The sequence below is a fragment of the Puntigrus tetrazona genome, chromosome 8 (genome assembly GCF_018831695.1).
Source record: "Puntigrus tetrazona isolate hp1 chromosome 8, ASM1883169v1, whole genome shotgun sequence".
In the NCBI taxonomy this organism is placed as follows: domain Eukaryota; kingdom Metazoa; phylum Chordata; class Actinopteri; order Cypriniformes; family Cyprinidae; genus Puntigrus; species Puntigrus tetrazona.
Window position 1 is genome coordinate 11,936,591 of NC_056706.1, and position 23,037 is coordinate 11,959,627.

Sequence of the window (23,037 nt, forward strand, 5' to 3'; positions counted from 1 at the left end):
AAGTTACACAGATAAATCCCATTCAAAAACTAGATACTACCTGCAAGCCCAAAATAATGAATGAAACGTTTCATCTCTGAAGTGCATTGTGGCCAAAGACAGGCAGCTTTAGCTCTGATGTGAATAGCTTTGACTGACAGTCATTTATATAACTAACAATGCTGTCATTTAAGTTGTTTACTGTTGGTGAAGAAAGAATTGCAGTCCAAAAGAAGACTGACGCTTGTGCTCGATTGCTCATAGATGCGCGATTCAAAACTAGCATAGGTTGATGTTTTGCTTTTCTCTGCCAAAATGGTTTTCAGCTGAAATTGATCTTGCCACTAAGGTCTATTCATTGGATCATAATCGCTGGAAATGCTTGGTTTGAATGGGGCTGTTAATCATGTGCAAAGTCCTCCACACGCTATGATTTAGTTTCAGTCAAGAAACAATTCAAGCAATGTGTAATAAAAAGGTAGAGCTCCCTCGGCTGTTAAATATAGGGTGAATTGTCCCTGAGCTTGGAAAGACCACTGGCCATGTTCATCAGTGGATATACCATTAAGACTAATGACTTTGTATCAGTTGGACCTCACACCATACCATTATGGCTAATGAGGGTTGTCTCCATTGTGTTGATAACATCCCTCTGGCCTGAGAAGCCCCTAGCAAGCAGGTTTTACGATGATGTCAGTCATTACTGGTGTGCAATTTGCAGTATCTACTGCGCATCACGTGGATGATTCCTTTGGAAATGTTCTAGATCTCCTTCAATCTCTTCTCACTCACTCTTCGTCTCTCCTCACTGACTCCAGCCTACAATTTCATCATTCTCTGAATGGCACTCTAAATGCAAGATAGTGTTTAGTGGCTAATTGGTTCAAATGGAATTGATGCTTGTTGATGCCAGGCACAGATTAACCATTTGGGTCACAAAATACCCGTTTAAGGGCCTGTATCCCAAGAAATTGCATGTAGTAGTAAAAATTTGCTTGGTATCTTGATTCATGTGGACTGTTATTTTAGTATTATGTATATACTACTAGTTTAGTTTTAGTTAAAATGTTAGCATTTAAAATTTTTAATGTCTCTGTATTTTGCTGCCATGACATAATAAATATGTCAAAAATGTCAGCTTTATTTTAATGAACAAAAACTTCAAAATTGTTTTGGTTTAATAATAACAAATGTTTCGGTATAGTACAATTTCAGGGTCTCAAATGTAATCAGACAAATAAAAATAATGATAATCAAACAAATTAAAGATCAGAGTGTACACTTTAAGCCTGTACCCATTTTATAACTGTAAGTTGAATATGTTTTGGTCAGCAGCAAAAATAATAAAAAAGTGCTTGTGTCCAAATATGCATGGATGTAAACTGTGTATACGATAAGACAATAATTAATTTCATATTATGGTTGATAATCATTGTATGCAGTTTTTTTTGTCTTTTTGGCCCAGATTTTCATAATTAAAGATGATTTTAAAGAGAAACGCAATTTTTACATAAAACTAATCAACTAAACCATTGCATTTAAATTATTACATTCTACTATTGAGCCCTTGGGAAAAGACAAAACATTGTGTCCATCAGAATGAGAAAAGTACAGTCAGTGTTGTAGGGGGATGTCAGTTTCGACATGCTGTTAAATATTGTGATTTAAAAAAGGCTCAGACATGTTATTTGAGAGCTAAATATTGAGCCACAGTCAGGGTCAGTGGAAATTGTGGGAGGATTTGTTCATTAGCAAATTATTTCAGTGTTTTTCAAAGAAGAGTTATTTTACCTTTAAAGCTGTTAATGGAGCGTGAGTGTGAAGCATATGACTTTAGAAAATATGTGTGTTTACAGTGTATATGGCTGTGCTGTATAGACATGGTGGGGGGTGAATTGTGCCTGAGGGTCCAGAATCTCGTCATTCATCTGAGCTGTACAAGAAAAAGCAATGCGCCTCTGATTTCACTAGATTCACTAGCTGCTCTCTGCGCTATTTCTATCTTACCTTCCATTTTTCCTTCCCTTTCCCTTGTTCTTTGTTTCTTTCATTCTTTCTCTCAACCTCTCAGGACTGTGCAACAATGCAGTTCTGTGCCAATAAGCTGGATAAGAAAGACTTCTTTGGCCGCTCTGACCCGTTCATGGTGTTCTACAGAAGTAATGAGGACGGAACGTGAGTTAGCTGTCTTTCTCACTTGCAGGCAGGAAAGCGTGTCTTCTTTTCGTGGTGTCAAAGAAAAAGTAATGTCTTAAGAAATTGTTCTAGACAAAGTTCTTTTAGTACTCAGCTAGGTCTTACAATATGCAAACTTCCAGCTGTAATAAAAAAAATAATGCAATGTATGCTGCTTTGTTTGAGTTTAACCTCTCTTTTTTGCTTTTTAGGTTCACTATCTGCCATAAAACTGAAGTGGTAAAGAATACATTGAACCCTGTCTGGCAGCCGTTCACCATTCCTGTGAGAGCGCTGTGCAATGGAGATTATGACAGGTGCACTTACACACACACACACACACACACACACACACACACACACACACACACACACACACACACACACACACACACACACAGAGACATGCATGTTCTGATGCTCATGTGTCTTTCTCCAGTGTTAACATCTCTCATTCACTAACAGTGCATGCGCATAAAATCTGTGGGCAAGACTTTCACAATTGTGATTGATAGGTCACTGTATTTTTCTAAATATAAGATTTTTTAGATACCCCATACCCATACACAAATCACATAAATCTCTTTATATTGTATTGGTACATATTATATTTTTGTAATTTTTATTTATTTCAACTTTTTATTAAATATTCTAAAAAAAATTATATTCTAAGTAATAATAATAGTAACATGTTATGTTGTTATGATTTATGTTATGCTTGTCTTATTAAAAAAAATAATAGTTAATCAGGTTTAGTCTAGGACTATATAAAGGTATTTATATGTAGATGTTTAGGCGTGTATTATGCTAATTAATCTGTGGGCACACATTCCCTTACTTGGAATCATCTTAGCAGTGAGGGTTCACATTAGAATGAGTATAAGAGCCAATTTATGTGCATGCTGTGTTGTGAATCCTGTAGAAATTTACTGAATAAGGCTGTTGTACCCAAACGAGATTCTATGTGTGTGTGTGTGTGGAGAGGAATCGTGTCCCTGAGCTCTTTGATTCAGTCGCACATTGAGACCAGACTACTGCTACTCATAGCATCAGCATTATTTGATCACAGACAGCCCTGTTCACGGTGCTACACTGTTATGATTTATGTGCTCTACAAGGACACATTATTTTTGCTTTGTACTTTCTGTGCAGCAGATATTTGTGTGTTGTCCTGCACTGTGTCTTTGTTGGTCTCCATAGGCCTATGTACTATCCAGTGTGTGTGTGTGTCTATGTGTGTGTCTTTCAATTAGTTTTTAGTGTTCATGAATGTTTTTTAGGCTATACTTTTGTGTGTGTATGTGTGTGCACGTTCATTTTCATGGCCCAGGTGAGATTTGCAGACATGTTGGCAGCTGTGTGTCGTCTGAGAGCTGTCATAGCCAATCAGGGCACAGGGAACAGAACCACCTGCCACCCAGTCCCCACCTGGCCTCTGATCCCGAGTGTTTGTGAGAGAGACCGAGCGAAAGAGGAAAGGGAAACTCCAGCTGTTATGGTGCTATGCTAATTATTACCTGCTGAAATGATGCCAGCAGAGATGAGTATTTATATTGCAGTTGGGATATGTTTTTCAACAAAAATGTCTACAATTAGAGTTTTATATATTATACAGATCCTATTATATTGGATTTAAGACAGAATACAATCAGTGAGTGTCCAATGTTAGAAACTTCCAAAAATATGGAATGACTTTAAAAAGATGGTAGCATCATGTTATTTTTACACAGAGATTGGTTGGGCTTTGAGACAAATTTGTGGATATTAGTGTTCTTTTTTTTTATTAAATGGCAAAAGTTTATGCAGTTTCCATGCCTTACTTAATGAAGGCGTACTCGAGAACTATTAAAGATATTCCCATTTTTGAATGGTCACTATTGGCAAATACAAGTTGCAACAAGGATTGCAAAAGTCAACATTTTTACTAATAGACCTATCAATCTGTTTGTGTAAATTAAAATAATGATGCTGCCATCTTTCTGAAGTGACCCAACTGCCCCCCCCCACCTCTGTAAATGGGACGAAAAGTAATAATGAACAACACAGAAAAACAAAAGTGTAGATCACTCATAATATATTTATCCATGGTATTTAATATTTTGGCTTTCTTCGTCATTTACATACATATTTTACCAGGAAAACCTTTCAAACCTGACTTTCAAGCAATAATATGGCAGAGAGTCATCACATATAAAAAAAAAAGAAAAGTGCTGCTATACTGATGATCAGCTGTGACCATTCGTGTGCATTTTCTGGGTGTTTGTCTCTTTCTTTTTTACAGAGACGAGTGCTTTTGTGACATCAGGTTAGTAAAGAAGGTGGCGCCTCCTTCAGGGGTCTTAAACAAATGAGAGCAAATTTGGTTTGATTGACATGAGGGGAAGCCATAATTTGCCCATAGTGTCACAACTGATCTGCATCTGTCTGTGATCTTGGGGAGAGACAGGAACAGCACTTAACCCTGTCAATCAGCCACAATCCTGAGGGAAACATCTCGGGCTTTACAGAGGAAATTACTACAGGGCTTCCTGATGTATCAGGCGCCTCTGGGTGGTTGGTAGAAAGTTGTGGAAGTTGTTTTCCTGTAGAATGTCTTATAAAGTAGTTATGTTTAGTAATGCGTAATGTGTTTTTAGAGTATAAAAGTGTGTAGAAATTCTGATCAGATTTCTCATTTTTCTACATTTTTCTAGTGTTTGCCGATTTGAATTTCAACACAAATGCTTTTATTATAATATTTTTTATTATATTAAAATGTACACTACTGTTTAAATGTTTGGGGTTGGACATTTTTTATGTTTTTAAAGATTTGTAAGTTGCTAACAAGGTTGTATTTATTTGATCAAGAACGCAGTAAAATTCTATTATTATTATAATGAGTAGATTTGGGGTGGATTTGGAATCCTAAAAAATTAAAAAGAATGTCATTCTTTTGTTAAATTAAAAAAAATGTATAAAAAAATTGAACAATGAAAAAACTTGAACAGTAGTGTATGTAATATTTTATATAATATAATTATTGTCTCCCCTCTGGTCTGTTATAGTGATGTAATATATTTCAGTGTAAACATATAATACACTGTGATTGGTCACTCTAAATACCAATCAGAATCTTTGCTAGAACAATATTCTTTGTGAACTGGACTGGATATTTAGTTAAAATTCTGTGAAACCACTGGTTGCCTGTCTGCAGGGAATCTGAGAAGTTCTAGACTTGGGCCATACAATCTCTGATGAATCTGCTACATCTGTTCTCTTACACCATTCCTGAACCATTCTGCTTTACCAGCAGATGGAGAGTCTCCCCATGTACTCTATGGAATTACTCAGTAGAGGCTCTGTGTTGAGGTCCGTTGTTTGATTCCAGCTCAGATGATGCTTCTGTGCCTCGGAGATTTCATTAATACCACTGCAGACTAAACAACCAGCGAATTATTCTAATCAAACAAACGTAAAAAGTATAATTTGTCTGCTAAAAAAAGACAGACATGATTTTCCATCAACCAGCTTGGTATTTATTGTGAAGCTTGTTGACCAGTAGAGGCTTTCTGTTTAAGCTTGTAGTTAAAGGGTTAGTTCACCTAAAAATGAAAATGTCAACATTTAATCTGATGTCATTCTACAGGAGAAAGAAAGTCATATGGATTTTGGATGTGTAAAAATGAAAATAATTTTCATGTATGAGTGAACTAGGAACAACTGAATGCAAAACAAAAATAGTTTAGGCTAGTTATTAAGAAGAAAAAAGAACGATTGGCTAAATTTGTGTAATCTTTATAGTTCCCTGTTTTTTGGTTTGTGGTAACAAGTGTGTGACATACTTTGGTGCCAAAATACCGTTTAGAGCTATTACCCTCGAAAGCCATTTTTATTAACGAGTCTACAAATCTCAGCTGCCTCTGTGTAATTGATCGCGTTAACTTGCTTTGAACAGAATGAGTTTCTAATTATTCAAAACTTCAGATGTAATTAATGTTTAAATGAAACTGGCCTGCGTCCTGTCAGGTGAAGTGAAGCTCCACGGCTGCTCCGTGTCACAGCCTGGGAGTTCAGTCTCTGCCGACCGCTGTTTAATTCCGAGTGCACTGTCTGGATAATGGCCTGTAATTGGTTGGTTTTAGCATGGAGATGAAAAACACAGTGAGACAGATTCTCTCAGCTCTGTTTTAATCAGAAAGCATCCATCAGCTCAGCCATTGCTCTCTTTTCGGGGGAAATATCCCAAACCTTGTTTCTAAATGCTCTGTTTTGAATCTTTCAGATCAATTAAAGTGGAGGTGTATGACTGGGACAGAGATGGCAGGTAGAGAAACATGCACATATGCACATTTTTTCCACACTGCCCATTTATGTAATATATTGTTGTGTGTGTGTATATATATATATATATATATATATATATATATATATATATATATATATATATATATATATATATATATATATATAATATACACCTTACACAAAGGCACTTTAGTTTTTCAAGTCTTAATTTTTTCCTTAATGACATAGTAATAAAATTTCCCTCTAGCTTCCTGCGGTACTGTCAGCTCTGCTGTAAAATGCCTGGCAGTAACAAATACTGATCACCTCAGATCCCATAAAAAACTTCAATTCCATCTGTCTTCATCATCACAGGCAGTAAGAGTCTCATTGTTGTTCTTTGTGCTTCAGTCATGATTTTATCGGGGAGTTCACCACCAGCTTCAGAGAGCTCTCTCGCGGTCAGAGTCAGTTCAACGTGTACGAGGTGAGTTCACTGAAGCAGATACTGATCCATTGATCATCACAGGATTTATTATATTCCGATAAAGGAGTGTGTCTAGATTCATGAATTTATGATGTTAGAAAAGAAATAAAAATGTTTGTATATGTAAGCTTATCTTTAAAACCAAAGACAGACTGTGAGAGTTTGAACATTACCTTGACATTCAGAGTGGTTGTTCACCAATAAGTTTTTTTGTTTGTTGTTCTATTACAATTATAAGATATATATATATATATATATATATATATATATATATATATATATATATATATATATATATATATATATATATATATATGACAACTATTTGGAAATCTGGAATCTGAAAAAATAAATCTAAATGTTCTCTGAAAATTGCCTTTAAATTTGTACAAATGAATCTTCACGGAACATGATCTTTACTTAATATCCTAAGGATTTTTTGGCATAAAAGAGGAATCGATAATTCGGACACATACAATGCATTGTTGAATACTGCAAAAATATACCTGAGCTACTTATGAATGTTTTTTTTGGTTTTAGGGTCACACACAGTCTGGTCATCTATCCTTTTAGGGACTCTCCATAGGCGTAATGGTTTTTATACTGTACTGACTGTATATTTTCTTGCCCTACACCAACCCTACACCTAAACCTACCCCTTACAGGAAAATTACTGCATTTTTACTTTCTTAAAAAAAACACTTATTCTGTATGATTATAAGCTTTTGTGCCCAAGGAGAGTTGGAGTCCCCACTGTGACACAAGGCCTCATGAGTCGTATGTGTATTCAGGTTTAAGTCCCCACAAGTATATATAAATCCACCCACACATATACACACAGAGCTGGGTTGCATAATAATATGAAAACTGTAATTGGAAATGTAATCTCATTTTAGCTAATGTATTCTGACTACTTTTTACATAAGTAATATTATTATTATTATTTTTTTTTTCTGTATTGTTGATATTTTATATCATATTAAAAATACTGTTTTAATGCTATGCTACCTGGACCAGCCATGTTGGAGCTGGTCTTAGTTAATAATGAGCTAAATGTAGGAATGTGTTGTACATATAATATCTACTGTTTTTTCTTGAGAAGAACTTGAATTTTCATTTGTACTGAGTTTGGTTTTCTTAATATCTGTTCCCTGAGAGATTTAGAAAACAATGAAAATTGCACCATTTCAAGTCTCCCTTATTTTCCCTCTGTGATTATCACACATTGTCTGCCAGCAAGTACAGCGGTGTGAGAGATTTTTGAAGGTTTATGGAAGAGAGCAAGAAACAAAATAAGGACGATGAGTCAGTGCATGACAGGGTACAAAGCATGTGTTTATGTGAGAAAGAAGGAGAGAGTAACAGATCGCTATATAGAGTTAAGGAGTGTGTGTGTGTGTGTGCATTCACCCTAGCATTAGCCCAGTGGTGGGATGAGGGGATGGTGAGATGTTCTACAGGAGTGTGACAGTCCCAGTGGTGTGCTGAAAGGATCTGGGGTTTCCCGGGGATTGAGTTGGACAAACAACACTAAAGCTGCGGTGTCGCTTGAGTTAAACCCCAGTTCATACAAATCACATCATCTGTGTCCTGGTTTCTAAACTGTTAGCCAAGGTTGCACATGTAACAACCTGAACTGGATTTCTCAAAGCATCTGAACACTTAGATCAGTTGTGGAACAGAAATGACTGGGAGTGATCCAGCAGCAGAGCTCTCAAATTTCTCTACTTTTGGACAAGTAACGGGTCTAATGAGAAGCATTTTCTCTCATTCTCCATTTCTCACATACACTCCCACTCTTCCTGTAAATGATGTGTCATTTCTAAATTTTCCTTTTCAGGTGGTAAATCCTAAAAAGAAACTCAAAAAGAGGAGATACATGAACTCTGGCACAGTAAGTAGTGAATTTGCTATCCTAAAATCCTGCACAAAATAAGTACTTTTATCCTGTTTTCCAGTTTTAAGATTTAGAAGTAATACTGCATAAGATAATAAGATTTATTTTCAATACATCTTAAATTAGGTTTACATTGATTATCATACTGTCAAATAGTTGTTCTTGCTTAAAGAAAATTAAACTCAGTTCTCTGAGAGTTATGCCTAAAACATGAAAAAAGAATATTTGCAATAAAAAATACAATAAAAATAATTCAAGTGGTGTTCTTAAAAACAAGAGAAAAATGCTGCACTCTCTTTATATCAAGTGTTATTTTAGTACTATTTCTAGTATGTATTAATATTTTAAATTAGCCTTTATTTAAACAGTGTCATTTTTTTACAATTGTATTAACATTTTTATGTTTATATACCGTGTGTGTGTGTGTGTATGTATGTATGTATGTATATATATATATATATATATATATATATATATATATAATCGAAATATGTATATGCTCCAAACAGGATTATATATATATATATATATATATATATATATATATATATATATATATATATATATATATTATCCTGTTTTGAGGATATTTAGATTTTTATTTTGTTGAAAACTAGATAAAAACACACAAAAAAAAGTTTTATGCATTGCATTCTTACATAGATTAATTTTGTCCAGCTGTATTCCACAAGGACTCTGAACGTCAGGATATTATTCAGATAAATTACTCGACAATCTGAGATCCAAGTCCCCTGACTGAATAGTGCTTTCTGTTTCATACTCTGATAAGGTGAGCAGTGAGGAAGTAATATTGGAGGTCCGGGTGGATAACAGTGATTGATGATCCACAAAGACTCTCCGCATTGACTGCCATGAATTGGCTTTGAGATTGTAATCAAAACTCAAATGAATAGTCCATCACCTGTCTTCCTCCCAACATGGAAGGATTCTGGTTGTCTAATGACAGTACTAATGAAAAAGACTGTGTGGCCCTGACAGCTGAGAGAAGAGTCTTTGCATAATGCCTTGATGGATTGTTTCGTAGCAGATGTGGTTTGTGCTCATATGCTGGTGTAAACCGTCTGTTCTTTGTTGCTCAATTACCCAGGTGACACTGCTTTCGTTCTCGGTGGAGGCCGAACACACGTTCCTGGACTACATCAAAGCAGGGTACGGATACACGCAATCACCCCCATGTAAACGTATGTACTGTATTTATACTTTTCTAAAATGCTTCTGAAATCGCAGCGTCACAACATATAATTTTTGTAAACATTCTCTGCGGATGTAAAGGTCAGAATCTTGCTGAAGGCATCAGGATGTTATCACAGTAATGGCGATAACATCCAAACAGCTCATCAAACAGCTTTGAGAAAGACCTCCAGTAAACAAAACCCGAATAACCCCTTAAATGTTAAACTAGAACAACAAACACGGCTATTGTAGTTGTTACTGTAATCAGCATTCAGGGGTTGCCAGGTCCTTTTCAGTTTACACTGATGAAAGGCTGGCCTTGTGCACAGGTGCCAGTTGTGTTGAAAACATCTCAGAGCTGTCGACCTTATACTTTTGTCTGATCCATTGATATGTGTGGCATTAGGATTTATGACCTGCTGGCCCTTCGTGTCTGTTATCTCTGACTTAAAGCCTGAAAAATGCTTCACAGACAGGCAGTATCTGGAGATAGAAAGGCATCAGAGCATACGTCCATCTGATCAGTTTTTAAAGCTAGTGATTTTTCCTGTTTGTGAAATTAATTACACTATTAATTGTATAATAATAAATAATTACATTACTATTATAATGTTTGAGCTCAATAATTAAAAATTACGTATTTATTTATTTTGCAGTACTGCATGCAATTGATTAGAAAATAACAATATTGTTATCAGTATTTTATATAATTATTATTATTATGTTATGTGTATATTTTTAGATTTACAGATCTTAGAGTATCAGAATGATTTCTGAGCGATTATAAGACACTGAAAATTGGCTGCTGAGAATTCAACCTTGCTTATTACAGGAATAAATTACAAAACTGCTACTTTCAGTCATAAGAATATAAATAAATATAGACATATATAATACATATATAGTATATATATATTAGTATTTCTTTCGGAATACTTTTGAGTTAATCAGCTGATTAGAGTGTGGCACCAGGTGTCTTCAGTATTTTCACAATATCCTAATTTTCTGAGATACTGAATTTGTTTTCATTAGTTGTCAATTATAATTAGTTATAATCAAGTTTCACCTTTTGAACGTAATTAGAAATAAATCAACTTTTTGAAGATATTCTAATTATATGACCAGCACCTGTATCTTTAATGTGTGTATTGTTAGTAAGTCACCCGCAGAATTTTCCACTCCCACCAACACTTTTATAGAATTGTGCTTTAGCGCTGATTTGCCCTATTTAGTAAATCTGGCCATATACCTTGGTTAAATGAGTTCTAGATCATTATTGTGATGTTACTGTTGCTATTGAAGGAAGCTTCATACATTATATTAAGCAGTAGTTGTTTAAAGAAAGAAAACTGATTTGCAACCTGTTTAGTTAGTTAATCCTGGCTCTCTTATTCTAGATTATTCAGGGATATGATTCAACAATCAATTTAAAATCAGGCTCACCTGTTATATCTGCTGTAATGTGTGACTACAACAGCAGGCCATTAATCTGATAAGTGCGCTTAATGGTTTGAATGTTCTGCTCTCTCCACCCTTTTGTGATCCAATATTGATAAGTTCCTGCCATGGTTCCTGTCCCACACCTTGTTTGAAATGATACAAGTGTGTCTCATCCTGCTGGAGACTGATATCACCCAGTATCTCTCACTCTGTCAGTTAGGATGTGCTGTTTAAGAGATTGAGTGATGGAGTGAAAAGACTAACTTTAGACTTGACTTTGGTGGTGTTGTCTGGATGGCTAGTTCAATTGCTGTTTTACAGTTTTTGTATTAATATCTTGTGCTGTGGTATTTTAAAACACAATTTTTCGACTACTTGTTGGCAAACATTGGCAAAAAGTTAATCCTCACATATGTACGTATGCTTATGAGGTAAGTGGATGTGTATGCTTTATGGGGAAAAGAAGGTGTTATTTTTCAAAGGTACTGCACCAGTGACAGCTTTTGTACCTGAGAGTGTCAGGTTTAAAATAAATGTGGCAAAAGCCAAAAGAAAAAAAAACAAGAGAGGCAGAGTAATAAAGCTAGCAAGAGCGTAAATAGTCCATGATCTGTGACTATCCAAAGATGTGGATGACCTTTCTCACTGGAGTAATCTATATCGCTCTGACATCACCCTGTGTGCCACGTTCAGTTCACACCGAGTCAGATCAGTCTGTCCACACTCAAACTGCTTTCTGTCAGGTTTTCACCTTTGTTATTTTTCTCCATCAGACTCTGACCTTTAATATTGATGCTGAAAGCAGACCTTTGTATGGATTTCCCATTGCTACACATTTCATTCACTTTCCTCTTTACCAAGAGGACTATATATAACCCTTTTTCTTTCTTAAATCATCATATCCTGGTTCAGTGAGATGAATCCTCTTTTTACTGCTGCGAATGAGTGAAAGAATCATGTCTTAAGAGAGAAGTGTTAATTATAGCCAGGTCATAAAGGTAGCTCTCAAAGTTGATGTAAAATTTAAACCCTTTTCTAAGGACCTTATTAAATGTTTAATCATGCTTTTGAAAAGAAACGGATGGCATGGAAGAACTTCTGTCTAGACTAGTTAATCACATTTACATTAAGCTCATATATTGATAGAAAAATATTTCTTCAACTGAAAACGGTGTCATTAGACAGATTTTTAAAACTAGAAACAAACTAGACACAAATGAGAAAATTTGTTGACAAAGTAGAAATAGAAAATAGATTCAAATTTAGAGTAGTTTAGCTTAGATTTAGTCTTGAAAGAATTTGAGACTTTTGAGTAGTTACAGTAAAATGAACACATTTTGTTAAATTGAAACCCTAAAGGAGACGCATGAGAATATGAGTAAACTTCTAGAAACAGTATCCATTTATCCCCATTATTTTTTATCTTTTTCATTCAACCTAGAAATCATTAAGATTAGATTTGTGATTCATTTCCAGTGGGAGGTACAGTAGAAAGAAACAATTCTCTTTTTTCATGAAAAGAGAATGCTTTTGTTCTTTTCAACTAATCTTAGTAAAGCACTTTTTATATGTGATTAGATCTTTAGAGGTCTCTTGAACTCGTCAGATTGCACTTCATACTGGACCTGAGTGAGACACGGTGTAAAATGTCATTGAAGAGCATTGAATTGGGGAATCTAGCTTTAGAAAGACACAAGACACTCATAACCATATAGAGTGAGGAAATACAAAACTACTGCATTGCAGAGATGTGTTTGTTCCTGGATCAAATTACACATTAGTACACTTACAAAATATATTTCTATAAAAAAACTGTCAGTGCTTTTTGCATTGATTGGATCAAAAGCGTTAATTTATCATGAGCGTATAACACATCTGTCTGCACTGTTGCTAATGTGACAGTCACAATCCCATCATTCTATATCATTCTGTTCTTGCTGGGGGTTTTTTTCACTCCTATAGATGACATTCAGAATTCCAGCATTAAGATAAATGTTCTTCATATAAAGGCTCCGGTCCAAAAGCTCTCGGAGGTTTCTTGTCTCCACCAAAGGAGCTGTTGAGGTTCCCGGTATAATGCAGATTAATGCACCAGCCCGGCTTTGTGCCTGGAGATATCAGTGATGATCAAAAAAAAAAAGCTTGAGATGGACTGAAAAAAAGGAATGAAGATAAAAGAGCATAAACAAAGCTTGTTAATCACCATTGTGCTGCCCCCCCACCACCACCACCATCAACACCACCAATTGTGCTGAGTTAAATAATAACAATAATAATAAAGGGTGGTAAAAAGGATTTAGTTTTTTTTTGGTCCTTTCCCAAGGTCTTTGCATAAATACAGTACCCTTGTGTTGCATATGAATATGATTTGGCCTGAATCACTCATTAACAGATGTGTGGTCATGTTTGCGAATGTACAGTGGATGTTTAAAATACATAATTACTCTCTGCTGACCCACCACTGATGAATCGGCGCTCAGGAAAACATCTCGCTGCAGGGGTTGTGTATGAATGACAGCTGTAGACATGTTAATAAGAGCCTTGTTTGAAATGTTTTGCTCCCTTTTAGTTTTTTGTGTTTTACCCATTCTCATCAGAAGATGATTTCCTTGTGTGTGTGTGTGTGTGTGTGTGTGTGTGTGTGTGTGTGTGTGTGTGTGTGTGTGTGTGTGTGTGTGCGCGCTCGCAAATGTTTCATAAATATTCACTGACTTCATACTCCCATGTTTTCTGACATTCTCGTCCAGAGCTCATTTCTGATTTGCACTGAGAGCACAGAGTTCATGCTGGAAAGGGAATGCCATTGAGATTCAGATATTAGATGTCATTATGATATTTTTCAGTGCTTCAGAGGTTATCTGAACAAGTGTTCTGTACTCCCATCAGCAGCAGAAAAACGTGTTTGTTCCTGTATAATCGGTTCCGTTGTGCAGGTGTTCAGACTAGCCACTTGTTTTCTTTGTGCTCAGTGCTTTCTTTTAATTTCAAGGGAGATAAAGAGATAAAGAAAAGGAAACTAAACAAAAGCATTAGTTTTAGAAATTGAAGATGCTATTCTGTTACACACACACACATAATATGTATATAATATGTATATATAATATGTGTATATAATATATATATATATATATATATATATATATATATATACATGTATATATATATATATATATATATATATATATATATATATATATATATATATATATATATATATATATATATATATATATATATATATATATATATATATATATATATATATATATATATATATATATATACACATATATGTATGTATATATATATGTATGTATATATATATATATATGTATGTATATATATATATATATATATATATATATATATATATATATATATATATATATATATATATATATATGTGTGTGTATATATATATATATATATATATATATATATATATATATATATATATATATATATATATATATATATATATATATATATATATATATATATATATATATATATGTGTGTGTGTATATTTTTTTATTATTTAAATGTATTTGTATAGCACTTTTCACTATGAATACTGCACCAAAACAGCTTTACAGAGAATGAATTTTGTTTTTGTGTTTTATTCGTATGTATTATTAGTATTATTATTGCATGTTATTATTGCTGTTTTATCTGTATGAGATGTGATAGTGGAGATCTAATCAGAAGGTTTAGAAAAGGTTTATTCAGTCACTATTGCTGAAACATTGCTTTACTGTAAAAATCCAGTGAAATTTTAACTTGAACCTAGAATAAATGTGCTAAAAATATAATATTTTATATATATATAAAAATTGTATTCTAATTTTAAATGCATTACAACATTTCTTCTTTGCATTGTTTGCATGAAATTGTATTTCAAAGGGCTGTTATTTAAAAGACTTGTCCCTGCTTTGTACTCTGATGCCCATTGAACTCTAGCTGTCAGAATCAGTGGGTAATCACTGGCTCCACACTGTGTCTAGCGAATGTACTGTCCTCCAGCCAGTCTCTCTGCACGATAAGCATCAGTAATCCAGGACTAAGCTGGAGTTCCTACTGATTTCAGTATAGAAACAGAGTTGTATGTGGAAGTCACACTCTACTGCTGTTCTGAGACCAGTTTGACGGTTACCCTAATTTAAAAAAATGAGGAAAAAGAAGTGGGTTTACACAGATGTTGGATCTGCCCACCAGGCAGAGTTGATTGTGAGGAACGTCTGGCTGCTGAGCGGGAGGTTGGCTGTCTGCCTGTCAGGTGAGAGAGACGACACAGTGCAGGGCTGGGGATGGTAATTACAACAACCTCTCGAACAGCGGGAGTGGAAACATTGGAGTGTTTTGAAGCTGGAAATGTGATCTGTGCCACAGTTTGGGGTGCATCAGGATCCGTCACCTTTGTTGAGCCTCACCGTCAGGTTCTCTCATCTGTAATGTGTGAAAATGTTGGCTTATATCGAAATGCTTTCATTTGATAATCTTACCTTCTGTTTCTCTCTCTCTCTCTCTCTAGCACTCAGATCCATTTCACAGTGGCCATTGATTTCACTGCATCCAATGGTAAGGATTGTTTTTTTCGACGTTGTTTGGATTTGTTCTCTATGCTGGGCTGACCAACAGATCGGAATCAGATTTTATGATTTGTCTCTCTCTTTAAACTCTAGGGAACCCTTCTCAGTCTACCTCCCTGCATTACATGAACCCCTATCAGATGAACGCGTATGCCATGGCGTTGAAGGCCGTGGGTGAGATCATTCAGGATTATGACAGCGATAAGATGTTCCCAGCGTTGGGCTTCGGAGCCAAACTTCCTCCTGATGGCCGGGTTTCCCATGAATTTCCCCTGGTACCTGTTTCCTAGATATAATAGATTATGTGGATTTCACAGCTAGCTGGCGCATATCCAGAGTCATTTCTGTAGGAATCCTAAGTGCGTGGCATGTTTTGCATGTGTGAGGGTACGTATGGTTGTTTCGAAGTATTTGCACATATGTTGATGATATTGTAATTAGTAATGCTCGGTTACATCTGTGTGTAATGTGTAAATAAGACTCTCCTGACAATTCCTGCTCATTAACGTCACCCAAGCATTCATGATGCGTGTGTGCCAAACCCTCATCTCGTCGAGCGTTTTGAGTCTCTTAATTAGTTTTTGCTCGCACTTTCTCTTTTATTCCTCCATCAGCTACTCCTCCTTCCACTTCTTTCTCCCTGTGCTGGAACTTAGGATCATGACTATTCATTTTCATTCTTGCTGCTTCACTTTTCAAGTATCACTGTCCTTAGAGCATGAATAATTATCTAATGATGAATCATGAAATACTGAACAGATTCAGAGATCCCTAAGGGCGACTCACTAGAGAAAGTTTTGACGGTACGTTTGACGAATATGAATGTGAAAAATTGGGTTTTAGAATGCAGAAAGAATCGTTTTTTGGTTGTGGCTTCCCTTTATGTCCTTGAGACACAGCATCACCGTTGAAATTAACTGACTTGCAAACTGTGGTGCAAATCGTATAGCGTAGGCATCCTAATGAATACTCTATATTCTAGGTAGAAATCAATAATGACAGATATGTAAATCCAGTCTAGTGATTTGACTTTGACAGTATGAGCATAGTATTGATGGATCTCTGATGTTCTTTTTAAAGAATGGGAATGTAGATAACCCATACTGCAACGGGATGGAGGGCATCCTTGAGGCTTACCACGAGAGTCTGAAGACTGTCCAGCTTTACGGACCCACCAATTTTGCTCCTGTCATCAACCATGTAGCAAGGTAAGAAAAATGCAACAGCATTCGCTCAGAGAAGTTGAATATTTATCCTTTGTAAACCAGTGGAAAACAGTACTGAAATTGATTTCTAGATTTAAATGAATAGAAAATGGTCCTATTAAAATCACAGTCTCTGCTCAGTCAAGCAAAAATATTTGTGATGACAGACTTTATTTTGGGTTGTGCCTTTACAATTTTGGAAAAACAAAACATTTTTGTTTTGGGATTCATTGGTTAAATCTTCATAGCCCAAGTTGACAGTTAAATATTAAATATTATTAAATATTAGAGAAATAGTCAGATGTCAGAACGTTTTAACACTTGAGAAAGTCACAAATATGAGATATATGATGTTGCAGTTTTTTAGGAAACAGATTTGTGAGGTGTAAAATGGCAATTATGAGGATCGAAATTATGAAATTATGAGAAAGTCCTAATTGGATATTGCAATTATGACAAACTTACAACTGTGAGAAAAGAAAAAATCACAATTATGTGCAACAAAGAGAAAATTGTACGCAATGAAGTCACAATTATGTGAAACAGCACTGAAATTGTGAAATACTTATAACTGTAAAAAATAATTATGTGAGAAAGTTACAGCTGAGATAATGCAATTATGACAAAGTCATAATTGTGAAAAATTAAGTCACAATTACACGCAACAAAGTGACAGTTGTGAGCTATAACGTTTGCAATTATATGAACAAAGTCACAGTTGGGGAATAAAATATAATTACAAAAAGTCACTCTTGACTTTCTGTTTTGTATTCTGAGGCAGGCATAGGCTTCTGTACTCATGAACACTTTAGCTAATGTGATAGGGATTGTAAGTATTGTCAAAATTAACATGTAGATGATTTAACAAGCATAAAGTATTTGTTTCATGTTGCTGTGACCGTGTGCGGGCCACTGAAAGACCAGATCTCCTGTCATAGTTTCTCTACAGTGTTTTGCATCACAAAGAGCATTGTGGGATTTTGATGAAGGCAGAAGAGCTGTGTCAATAGCACAGGGACATCCCAGAGCAAATATATATATATATGCATGAGGTTCAGCGCTGAATACTAAGTGTTCATTGAGGATGCTCATTCTTTCATTATTCATCTGCCGTGTTAAAACAAACGATCAACATTACCAGCATGAAGAGATTTTCATATTTGGGTTATGGTTAATTTGGGTGATTTGGATCATGACGGTTTCTGCTAATATGTTTGTTAATGTGAAAGTGTGATTGTGTGTGTGTGTGTGTGTGGCAGGTATGCTGCATCAGTTCAAGACGGCTCGCAGTACTTTGTGCTTCTCATCATCACAGACGGTGTGATATCAGATATGGCTCAGACTAAAGAAGCCATCGTCAATGTGAGTTATCCTTGACCTTTCTCTCTCTCTCTCTCACCTACTGTCCTCAAAAACTGTTTACATCATCATAATCTGGTGCAACATTGCATCACAAATGCCCCCCAGGCAAAGCCTAAGAAGAGTTAAAGTGTTTTTTGGGTCTTCCTGGAGGTCCTCTCTGCACCTAATGGGATTCGCCTGTCTCCGTTGCTATGGTTACCCAGCAGACTGGATTTAAAGGGAATTTGCGACTGTTTAGTCACATTATTAAAACAGCCACACCTTCCTTTTAAGATCTTGCCTGCTGCTCTGTCTCTTCTTCACCCTCTACCCATGATGCTTTGGATCTCGGCCTTCGTTCCCACGGTAACATTTCTGCACTGACTGATATGGGTTCATGCACTTTGAATGACTGAACACTTCATGTGCGTTATGCGTTTTTGTTTTTTTTGGGTCTTGAGTGATTTTTATTGAAGTGTGCTATGGAAATTCCACTCTTGTGCTCTTTTCTGTTGGACTTTTTAAAAAAATGATTAGATAAAAATGAGCACTTTGAAGTGTTTCTCAAATGCACTCTGACTGCTGATTCTCTAAACTCACAGTGATTTGGCCTCTTACGTATATTCAAGATCAAGTAGCTGAAGTGAAATGTAGGTTAATTCCATGGACTGAATTGTTTTTTGTCATCACTAATTTTGACCATTGGTGCTTTTTGAACAAGAGTATTTACTCTGCAATAACCATTTTAGTCATTATTTTTGTCTATTTTAACTATTAGCTATTTTAATCAGTATTTCTGGCTTCTTTTACAGTTAGGATAATTGGAATATTTTATAAGTACATACTATGTCCGTGTCTCTACATCAAAATTTCACATTGAAATCATATGTTACTTCCCTAGTAAAAAAGGTAATATATTTCAAATACATTTATTTCATAAATCAAGTTAAAATGTATTATGTTTACTGACATATTGCTTCAGACTAATTGATTAAATAAATGTAACTTGTGCACATAAAAAAAAAAAATATTTTAATGTCACTGTATTATCTGTTTAAAAGCAAGACATTTAAAGTTTACCTGAAGTATGTTCTTTTCAAGTCAATGTATCTAAGGGTATTTCAGTATTTGTAGAAAAAACATGACAAATAATGACTGCAAGAATGATGTTTCTAGGGTATGTGTAAAAATTCCGTATTTAATATTTAATAACTCTATAAATGACTCCAAAGATGTTTTATCCTCACTGCTACCAGTAGATATATGCATGTTTAAACAGTCACTGAGAGTCTAAGAATACACTGGAGCCAAGCAAGTGGGTATGTGGCTCAGCGGACAGGAGAACACAGTAATTCACAGCGTTTATTATAGGCTATAGCCGCAAATGTGTCACATCACATCATTCACAGTAATCTGCACTTATTTCATGGCTGAGAGAGGTATTTGTTAAAAAAAAAAAAGTCAGGAAAACAGAAAAACTGGAGGGAGAGGGAAAGTAAACAAACAAGTGAACAAGAGAGATTGCGAGAAAAGCACTTGAAGGGAAGACCTAAAGGAAATAGAGCAGTGAATACATGAAGTGTGTGTGAAATGTGTTTGTTTAGACTCATCTTCCCAGCTCTATTTCTTTCAACACATGACCGCCTCTGTCCCCCGTGAGTATTTCCGGGATTGCTGACCTACTTCCAACCCCATAAATATGTTTTTATAATCCTTGCCCATTGGCGCTAGGCACTCAATGTCCTGTCTGCGCAATGCATACAGACAGGGATGGACTGGTAGACAAAAAACAGCCTGGGACCAGTACCATCCCCATCACAGCACAAGAGGATGGAATAATTATTGGCTGCTTTGTTTACGCATTAAGCGTATATAGGTACTGTAAATGTATTCATACCAAAAATTCACAAGAGATTTAAAAGGGGAAAATACAATTTATTTTCATATCTTGATCTCTTGATGTTACCAACTCATCTGAAAATTAAACGCAGAAAACAAAGTCGGCTGCAGCAGGAGAAATGATATGCTTTATATTAAGAATTTTGAACTTACTCAATATACAGTTTAGAGCAGCTTTTCCTCCTTTTTTTTTTGCCCTTTATCTGTAAACATTACAAAGTAACGCAAGTATTTTGCAAAAAAGCTTGTCTTGAAAGTGAGTTTTTGTTAGACTTTGCAGACAGCATGTGCTCACACACATCCAAATTAATATTGTATTTATTAAACAAATGTATGTTAAAAATAATCACTGATAACAGAGTCAGATGTTTCATAAATAAATAAACTTGAGTGAAAATCAATACAAATAAATGAAATATATTTATGTTGGTTTTCACTATATGTCTGAAATTCTAAAAGAAGCAGTCCGCTGTTTCTGCTTTAGAATTGTTGACAATTTAAGAGTCCATCTTTTGGTTTCCCACATATAAAGCTCGGGTTACCGAAGGAATCGATCTGTAAATCGTAGTAATTAATGATCTAAATCACTCATTTGGTTTGATTAACTCTCCAGGCTCCACAGTTTAGGGTTTGTTTGCGCTGTGTGTGTGTGTGTGTGTGTGTGTGTCTTTCTCATCTTGTGTGATGTGTTTTTGTGTGGCCCTCGGTGAAATTCCAATTCTAACTCCATTACAGCCCACAAACTTATCAGTGTGACTGAGGGTGTGTGTCCAGCCAGCTTTATTCGACAAATTATTCATTCCTCTCAACAGGCTTTCACGGGCCCTCTGGGGGGAGTACTTTCAAAATTCAGACCCTCAGGAACCTTTAATATTTTGCTCTTTATATATCTGATATATTAAAGGTATAGTTTATTATAAGCTCTTCAAATTACATTTCATAGAAATCACATTTTCCCCATGTATGTATAGCTTGTATTTTAGTCTTTTTCTGCTGGGATCATGTGTAATGCATTGTATGCAATTACTTTTTATTTTGAACCGCCGGGAAATCGCTTTGGGGAGAAAGCGAGTTTTGTTTCTCTGAATATCTTGTGGTTTTCTGGTTATCCGTTGTCACTGGTAAGCAGCCTCTGAGCTAGCTCACTCTTTACTTCTCTGATAAAGGGGATTTGACCTGTCAGTCAGGCATCATATCAGAAACAGGGACGGTTAGCACAGGAGAGAGAATGTTGATCCAGGAGGGTCTGAATAATGCATAGCTTTCGCCTCACTGTATGTGAAAAAAAACGCACTGTGTCAAAATATTCTTTTCCAACCATTACAGTCAAACTTTCTTAACATGTTTGGAAATAAACAACTCATTTTCTTTTGTTAACGCTGTCACAAGCTGTGTATTAATTGCATGGCATATTTAAACTTTATTGTCACTAAGCTAAAGCCTGGTGAAAAATCTCAAAAACGTATCTAGTTCACGTTTGAACCCCCGCAAAAGATTGTACTTTGAGAAGATGATTTGTTTTGTGATTCACATTAGATTCCTATGACTATGAATAATGCAGTAAATGATAAAGTAAAATTAACCAGTGCAAATGGAAGATACAGTTTTCTTCAGTTTTTTTTTACTGTTTTGTTGTCGTGACATTAACTAAAAGTAAACAAGTCAATCCAACATTACAGTTTAGGATCATATCTGAGTGTATGTAAACTGTTTATCATAGAATTTATCTTCTGTTTTCTTTTCTCAGGCAGCAAAACTACCCATGTCCATCATTATTGTTGGAGTTGGCCAGGCTGAGTTTGATGGTAAGACGTTTATATTTAAGATATAAAGACGATCTTTATATTTCCTACTATATCCTCCAGTTTCTTTTCTCTTTATTTACTCTTACTATATTTAAGGTACTGTAAACATAAGAAGAAAATAACCCTTTATTACATTTTTGCATTTTACTCAGGAACTTCCTAATTGTTTCATAACTATCAACTCGGCTAATAATAGTATCCCCACGTTGAGGTGTAAAACTTGAATACATAAATGCAGCTTCACAGTTTGCACTCCCATAAAATAGAGTTTCTGGATGAAAAGTCACCTAATTGGGAAGGTTTAAGGTTTCGGACTGATAAGCAGATGCCAACATGCAGATCTCACAGCTGTTCAAAATAATTAGCATGTCCCACCATCTGCTATTAGTATTTGCGTTTGGCCTTTCATAATGTTCCAGCAAAGAGGTAAATGTTGGCTCCAGATTGTTTTATTGGCTGGAGGGCAGATACAGTAACATCATGATCTCACTTTTTAGCCATGGTTGAACTGGATGGCGACGATGTGAGAATATCCTCCAGAGGAAAGCTGGCAGAGAGGGATATTGTACAGGTACGCATCCCTATATATTTTTTTCTCTATATATGTCTTTATACGAATTTAGATTTTTACATGGTCACAATATTTGGTGGGGAAAAGTGGTCAGTGATTCAGGAATCATTCTGATTCCTTTGTAATGGTATATATGCACATCTCAGCAATATATTTATGTAGCCTAAGCAGAGGCAAAGTAATATCAGTCTT

General features: G+C 35.4%; 1 protein-coding gene across 2 annotated transcripts in view; it reads left to right on the forward strand.

The window, feature by feature from the left end:
- cpne5a (copine Va) overlaps positions 1 to 23,037 on the forward strand; it is a 62,510-nt gene that overhangs the window by 36,046 nt on the left and 3,427 nt on the right. For both annotated transcript variants that reach the window (XM_043246463.1, XM_043246464.1), the window contains 12 exons: positions 2,051 to 2,154; positions 2,367 to 2,471; positions 6,416 to 6,457; positions 6,829 to 6,904; positions 8,745 to 8,798; positions 9,910 to 9,971; positions 15,967 to 16,013; positions 16,118 to 16,299; positions 17,105 to 17,232; positions 18,489 to 18,591; positions 22,217 to 22,274; positions 22,772 to 22,845. In XM_043246463.1, the coding sequence (XP_043102398.1) occupies positions 2,051 to 2,154; positions 2,367 to 2,471; positions 6,416 to 6,457; positions 6,829 to 6,904; positions 8,745 to 8,798; positions 9,910 to 9,971; positions 15,967 to 16,013; positions 16,118 to 16,299; positions 17,105 to 17,232; positions 18,489 to 18,591; positions 22,217 to 22,274; positions 22,772 to 22,845 (1,035 nt within the window). The remainder of the gene's footprint in view (positions 1 to 2,050; positions 2,155 to 2,366; positions 2,472 to 6,415; positions 6,458 to 6,828; positions 6,905 to 8,744; positions 8,799 to 9,909; positions 9,972 to 15,966; positions 16,014 to 16,117; positions 16,300 to 17,104; positions 17,233 to 18,488; positions 18,592 to 22,216; positions 22,275 to 22,771; positions 22,846 to 23,037) is intronic.